Consider the following 7,669-nt stretch of genomic DNA (forward strand, 5'->3'; position numbering starts at 1 on the left):
CCCGTCCAGCAAATAAAAGCTTGCGTAAACGAATTCATATCTACAAGGCTGATTTAAAGCAAATGATACTCGAACAGATATTCCTTCCATCACCTTATAAGCATTTATTTCTTCGAGATTCGCGAAAAAGGGTCCGTACATCTTTTCTGGGGTGCTAATGTCGTATGAAAACCATTCTTTTTCTAATGGGCCGTCTACCCCCCCCCCATTGATGGATTGAATGTTTCGGAACCTTGCTAAGTCGCGAAGAAGGTAACTGAGTTTCGCGGCCCAATTACTGTCCTTTAAAGAAACCGGTGGAACCCCCGGCATCCGTTCTCCATCTTCCAATATTTCGAAAAGGTGGTGCTCGTTGAGTATAATTTCGAAATCGCAGGTACATTCCCCGAATCGTAGCAGTCATGAGAGTCTAAAAAGAGCCGATAAGTTTTGCTGACATCGAACGCGAGAGCCTGAATCTCCTGCTCAGGAAGTTTTTGGCGATGAAATATTGACGAAGACATCTGAGCTGTTAAATCTAAGCCTGTACGGTTTGTATAGACCGGTGAAAAGATATCTGATTTTTGCAGTCTTATTCGTTCGCGAGAACTCGGTCGGTTGAGTCTGAGTGCTTTTAACCATGGCTTCTTTGACGACGGTTTCTCGTTGCAAGTAAAAATGCTCTTTCTCTCCGAAACCCTAGTGGATTACTCGCAAGCGTGTTAACTTCGGCTAGCCTAAGGAACGGTAGCCAGGGCAAACTTTTTCTATCATACTTCCTTGCTAAAGCGGTTTGGCAGTTTATGACTCGGATTGGATGACTGAAGCCTGGACGAAACATACAGTACACTTCATGCGACAATATCTCAACAAGATGCAAAAGAGGGTTCAATTATATCCTAAACCATTTATTGCGGCCGACTTAAGTGGTTCCGCACCGCGATTGGGTCCCGTGACTCCAAGAAAACAACATATATTTCCCAAAATTCTGGCGCTAGGAATCATGCTATTGGAAATAGAGCTGGGGCAGGATATCGAAAATCTCCATTCCGGTGAAGTTTATGATGAAGGGGAGCTCCGTGAGGGTGCAGACTACTTTACAGCAGGTAGTTTCATTATTTCAGAAGAGTGGAGAGCTAGCTCGGTCCAAAATCTACGGACCAGTCAAGCGGGTCATAGAAATCTGTATAACACCCAACAAAGACAAACTTGGAACCGATCCCATGCAAGTAAGGGACAAGCTGTAACAGGTTGTTGTTTACCGCTTAGAGAGCTGTTTGCCCATTCATGGGATGACACTCCTAAAGGTTTTAATCCTGAGCCAATCAACCTGGAACAGCTGGAGCACGACAGTATCTCATATTGCTGTTTCCATAGTGCCGTCTCCATGGCGGGTAAGCCGAACCCAACCGAAACAAATTTCTTTCGGCCCTTATATTCGCAATCCAATTCCCCGTCAATTTCTACCCCTACTGATAATGATCCTCTAGGCTTGGACAGGTGATATAGATACAGCAGCCCCTTGCACGGTATACATCAACCTTCGAGCTTTGGTGTAAAGGCGGAATATAATTATACTGTAGGCTGGTTTTGTGCGATCTTGATCGAATTAGCAGCGTTATCTGCTATGTCGGATGAAGTGCACAATACACCACTAATGAGACCTTTGGAAGATATTATCTATAAATTCGGCCGAATCGGGTGTCATAATATTGTTATCGCATGTTTGCCAGCTGGAAGTTACGGAAATATCTCGGCGGCCACCGTCGCAAAGGAGATGAAAATGCGATTTCCTGGCCTCAGGTTTGGTTTAATGGTCGGCATAGGAGGTGGGATACCCCATGACGAATCCGAGGTACCCAATGCTTCTACTGACCTCCACTTAGGTGACGTTGTTGTTGGTATTCCAACTGGAGACTCTGGCGGCGTCTTCCAATATGACCGTGGAAAGGCTGTGAATGGGGGCAAATTTATTCATACTGGGTCACTCAGAAAACCTCCTGACATATTGCTAAGTGCTGCCTCAAATACAAGCATAGCCACCTAGGATCCTGAATGGGAAGCTAAGCCAACGAGTCTCGGAGGCCTAGAAAGCGGATTATAGACTCAGCTATCCAGGGTGAGAGCAAGACCAACTTTTCAGTGCAAATTACGAGCATAAAAAAGAAGGCACGTCCTGTAAGTTGTGCGATGCAACAAAGCTTGTTAAATGTCGACCAAGAAAAGACAACAATCCATGTGTCCATTACGGTGTTATAGCATCTGGGGGTCAAGAAGTGAGACACGGACTTACCAGAGACAAAACAGGTCGAGAGAGAGTCGTGCTCTGTGTTTTGGAATTGAGGTGACAGTTTTGATGGATGTTTTACCATGTTTAGTTGTGCGGGGAATATCTAACTATTCGGATAGTCATAAAAATGATGCATGGCAAGGGTATGCAGCCGCGACTGCAGCTGCATTTACGAAGGAACTCCTCCTTGAGATTCCTACGTTGTTGATACCCTAACTCTAATAAGTATTTTGGTTTAATGGGATACTGGTAACGAGCCCAGAAACTATAGTCCAATAACATGGTGATGTGTTGAACCGCGAAATGCAACAATCTATGTCTCAAGCGACTTCGGAACACAGCTTGGGCCTTGTAAAATGTTTCGATTAATGTTGGGTTCCATTGGGTCACCCTGTCTGCAAATTATCATCGGCTGCGGTAATCTAGCCAATTCTGACCCACAGCTCCAAGTAAGTTCATTTGCATGTCTATATAGTATCCAAGCTCGAACGCTCGCCATGGCCATTGGCCCAACTCATAGGTTCCTCGGGAATGCCGACACCGATGGCTCCACAAGTACCCACAAGGTTGATTATCGGTCATCCTAAAGGATTAGTTCCTAGACCGGTTCACCTATAGGGTGGATAAACTTTGCTAAAATTGACCCGATGACCGGCCTGTGCCGCCAAATCTATGCAATGCTATTTCTAACCCTAAGCATAAAACCAAGTAGTCCATTAGATATATTAGGAACAAAGCACAAATACGTTGCCAATATAGTATCAGTCTACTACCGTAGAAGGTTTTTTAACGGATACAGATAGCAACTAGATATGAAGTGTTGACGCTCTATGGAATTGATACCGGGTGAACCCTGCTTAAGATGTCTTTGGAAGGCATAGCTTGCAGTAAGGAAGGGCTTCAATGCGGCTTTTTCGAGGCGATTAGAATGACGGAATAATTACTTCACGATTCAACACGGATGACGGAATAATTACTTCACGATTCAATACAAAAAAACTACTACTTGTTAATACGACAGAGAACATTGATACCTTCAAGGTCTCTAAAGAGTACCAAATATCGAAATTGCTGTACCTATCCAAGTATGTACAAAGGTGTTTGAATCATACACCCATGGCACAGATCTCGGTATAAATTTATTAGGATTAATAGGTGAGATTTTGATCTCTCGTGATTTTGATCATCCTTCTTGACTTCGCTTACATAGCAGAGACTATACTCTCGTCCATTATATACACTTTCATTCTGAGTGTAGCGATATCTTAATGGTTAAATTTAAGACAGTATAGAATGGTACATTTTTGTATCTGAGCTAGCGGGTTTTCGTGTCTTAACATTCTTATAGCCTACGAAAGGAAATTTCGACGCTTCATCCTCCGTGTTATCATCTACCATTGCAAATAACATAATCTACCCCGCGGAGATCCATACCTTCATGCACTTATCGATCATGGCCGCTCCAAATATCTCTCTAACTCTATACTCCCATCCAGAGTGTCCCTTTGTCCACCGGGTTCTCACTACCCTTCATGAACTCTCCCTTCCGTATACCACAGTTTTTGTCGATATTGACGTCCCTCGCACGGCAGATTATTTAGCCATAAACCCCCGCGGGACTGTGCCGGCTCTCAAATTCAGTTCTCCCGACTATCACAGCGGCCACGAGACGGTTGTGAACGAAAGCCTTGTGATAGTTTATTTTCTCGGCAATCTTTTTCCAAATCATCTTCTTCCAGCCGCTGCGGCCGGGGTGGCAGCTGCTGTAGCTCGTACGAGGATTTTCTTCTTCGTTGATACTTGGGAGAATAAAATTACGCCGCTATTTGATAAGGTATACAAGGCAAGTTTTGGGGATGAGAAAGAGGCAAAAGACGCTGAAGATATGGTTGTGGGAGCGATTAAGAAGGAGATTGAGCCATTGTTGAAAAAGGAGGATGGAGACGGTCAAGGGATGTTCTTAGGAGGGAGGGAAAAGTTTACGATGGCTGAGGTATGTTAATACGATGGAGACAACTCATGCCTGATATTACGGAAATTCCTTCGGCTACATATACCGCGGGAGTTAGGAAGATGACGAGGAAACTTCTTTATTATGTTTCCCCGTTTCAATCAGACGTTGGTTATATTCAATTGCTAAATCATTTATGTGAATCTAGATTGTAGTGGCGCCTGTGATTATTCGGGTCTTCGCATTCTCAGACGGTGGGCTACTTCCACGCTCTTTTAAGACAAACTTGCTTGCTCTACCCAATTTTGGGAAATGGGCACAAGCAATGGTCAAAAATGAAAGCCTTCTTAAAGGGTGGGACGAGGTTAGTTTTGTGGACGGATCAAAGGCTAAGTTACAACAGTTTAAGGACGGGTCGTTTAAGCCAAAATTTTGTAGGTAGTAGTGGCAGAAGTTTGGGGTATTTTGGGTCACATGGAAAAGTGATCTAGATCTTGTGAGTGATCACCGTTTGCGATTGCCGCATGTCCATCTCTTGTATCGCATTGCCATGTGAAGAACTGCGGTTAATCGCGTTGATCACCCCGTATCCCGTATCTAGGACATTGCATTTTTTCTAGTACTACCCCGTCCTGCTTCCAAATTGCAATCACAAAGCTCTTTTATCTCAGTATATGGGGCTGCACGTAACGTAATCATGACTTTAGGACGGCATTTTATCGTTTCACTGAATAGATAGCACACCAGGGGTAGCCATTATGACGTAATTACATAATGAACATTGCTTGTAACTAATTAGCTAAGGATTGATCGTTCCTCTATACGGTGGCTTTCATGGCTTCGCACAACGCCCACTCTTGCAAACCAAATCATCCGAGCAATCATTCTCATCTTTGCAGGTAGCGCCAGCGCAGTGCCCTTCCCACGAGCAAGTAGTCGTCGGCGGTTTAGCGGTAGTAGTAACAGTGGCTAAAGTGGTGGTCGGGGTCGGACCAGACTCGATTCCAGCTGCCTCCTTGATATCGTCGAGTTTGGTTCCGATCTGGACTTTATAAATGTAAGTGTCGATCGTAGTTTCCTCCCCTCTGTAGGCGCCAAATTTCGGATCCGATTGGCCGGCCCAGAAAACGCCCTTCAATGTTGCGGTAGATTTTCCGTTGTCGTTGAATGTCTGGCGAACACCGTCCCAATAGAGGTGGACGACGCCGTTGGTTGTGGAAGTGTTGATGACGATGCCGACACGATAAGTTACTCCGGTCTTGAGCTTTTTCCCCCATTTGGCAACTTTCTTGCTATTCGTGCCTGGTGCTTCGTAAATGAATTCCCTATCCAGAGCGAAAACTAATTAGCAAAGAATACAGAAGAGGTTTACCATAATAGTGCTCTGCAATTAACTCCAGGGTGGTTTACGCGATGATGAGGAGAGCTAACTTACAAAACGTCGTTGTTGAACTCGAGATTCAAGGGAACATTCTGTTCTGCGGCGTTCTTGTACTCCTTCCTGATGTAGAGATAAACGTGGTTAGTAACGAGTGACGGAAGTTCAATTCGAGAGGTATGGCCAGGGAAAAAACTGACCATTGCCATACAACCAGGTTATGCGTGATAGTACCCAGGGAAAAGGTATATCCGATGAAGTATGCGGTATCCTCTTTGGTTTTATCCTTCAATGAGTGATATTCCGCTCTGATATAGCCAGCCTTCCTATGGACGTGGGCTGCTTGGACTCCCTTCGGGTCCTTATCGAGTTTGATATACAAGTCTTTTGTATTTGCAGAGATTGGGTCCCCTCTAGCTTGTTCAAGATTAAGGAGGCCCAAAATCGAAGGGTTGTCACCCCGTTGAGCGTCGAAATCGAGGAGAAGGGTTGAGGCTCCTAAGTTAAGGAGCGACAAAAGGGACAATGCATGAGAGAGGTAAAATGACTTCATTTTAGGTGGCTTTTAGGATATCACACAATTGGTATTGCTGCGAATGACGAGGCTAGGACTTCATGAAGTTATGAAATGCAATCTTTATATAGCATTACGATGCCATAAAGATCGAACGCGCGAATTATTCTCGAAGAGTTCAATCTCTTCATGAGTTCAGGGATGAGCCAATCAAGGATGTCTAACCGGGTACTACGGAATATTAGCTAATTCACAAGCACATGCATTCTTCACACGGTGAACTTTCGTTGGTTGCTGACCGTTCGAAAAAGTAAGCTTGTATATCCATCTAGACAGTAGGTAGGACGTGGTGACCCCCTGAATGCCTTGTGAAGTCTTAGCTCCGCGAAGATTCCTAAAGTATGGAAAGCTACCTCGGTTCACGACAAGGCAATCCCTGGGTCATACTGTTGCACTCTTTTCGCCAAGATATGCTTATTTTGTATTCTGTTGCCTGTTGGATTTACGGATTAGGCGGGTGGCTGCCATTCTGTTGCAAGACCCTGAAGTTTATTAGTGTTACAACCCTAGGAAAGGAAAAGAATTCGCAATTTTGAGCTTGGCACGCGGAGACGGACCGAACCGATGGCTCGTCCTTTGACGGCGGGCTCAAACCTGCCAATAGGCTCGATCTGAGGATTGATAGTTTCCAATAAAATTAATAGGATTTTGATGAGTAATAAAGCGAAGATAATATACTAGTCAGTATATAATGTAAGACGGTGGAAGGGGCCACCTGCCACCCAGCGGCTGAAAAAAACCTGCATATACAACGGGTCGATCGTTGAGTTGCTCAATTCAGCTTGGGTCCCTTCCCGACTTCAACAACGCCCTGCACTATATATGACTGCAACATTCACATGCTGCAAATACATACCACAAACTGAGCTTTTACATTTATATTTGAACCCTAGGCCTGAGGTTAAGAAGATGGCATTCTTTTCCTTCCTTAATCTCGACCCAGAGCCCCTTCTAGCTTAACTTTGAGGCGACGTCTTCCAATATCTCCCAGAAAACAAAAGTGTGGGTTCTCAATTACATGCACAACTCTCAATTGTGTTCTGAGCCCGGTTGTCATGAAGTATTCGGAATTACAATTTGGCTGTCAGTCAGGTATGGAGCGAATCCGTGCATCTGTGCATCACTAGTTAACTGGCGCGGGTTATCAATCAACTAGTCACAACCCCGCATCTGAAAAGGGTAACTTCATGAACTGAATATTATCATACCTTTCTTTGTTTTAAAGTTTAGGCATAGTTCGAGAATGCTAGTCTTTAAAAATACAATGAAACGCGATCCACCTGCATGGCGCGGGGTGTGAACTATTTTGGTGCATTGCGGTGCGGGGTTAAATTGGATCCTTCAGGCCTTATCGATAGTCAGCCGTTTCAACACAGATGTTAACGGCTTGGATAGCCCTGGGTGTTGTTGTAGCCCCTCTCTTAAAAGGCGGAGTTTTACCTCAAAAGTTAGCTTGTGTCGAGTATAGTCCTCGTCGGAGTATTTTTGGGTTCTAAA

The 7,669-nt window shown here is 44.5% G+C and overlaps 2 protein-coding genes across 2 annotated transcripts; one reads left to right on the top strand and one right to left on the bottom strand.

Annotated features, from left to right (window-relative positions):
• Nucleotides 1-3,722: 3,722 nt before the first annotated feature.
• Nucleotides 3,723-4,662, top strand: DFL_004380 (uncharacterized protein; the record flags this gene model as incomplete). The annotated part of the gene is made up of 2 exons (XM_067633465.1): nt 3,723-4,262; nt 4,429-4,662. The coding sequence occupies 2 exons, from the start codon at nt 3,723-3,725 to the stop codon at nt 4,660-4,662; spliced, it is 774 nt and encodes a 257-aa protein (XP_067491630.1).
• A 390-nt stretch (nt 4,663-5,052) lies between these two features.
• On the bottom strand, nt 5,053-6,151 carry DFL_004381 (uncharacterized protein; the record flags this gene model as incomplete). Its single annotated transcript, XM_067633466.1, has 3 exons — nt 5,053-5,545; nt 5,656-5,721; nt 5,799-6,151. 3 exons carry the CDS (start codon nt 6,149-6,151, stop codon nt 5,053-5,055), a joined length of 912 nt encoding a protein of 303 aa, XP_067491631.1.
• Nucleotides 6,152-7,669: the final 1,518 nt, after the last annotated feature.

Source organism: Arthrobotrys flagrans (genome assembly GCF_004000055.1).
Source record: "Arthrobotrys flagrans strain CBS H-5679 chromosome Unknown unitig_0, whole genome shotgun sequence".
NCBI lineage: Eukaryota > Fungi > Ascomycota > Orbiliomycetes > Orbiliales > Orbiliaceae > Arthrobotrys > Arthrobotrys flagrans.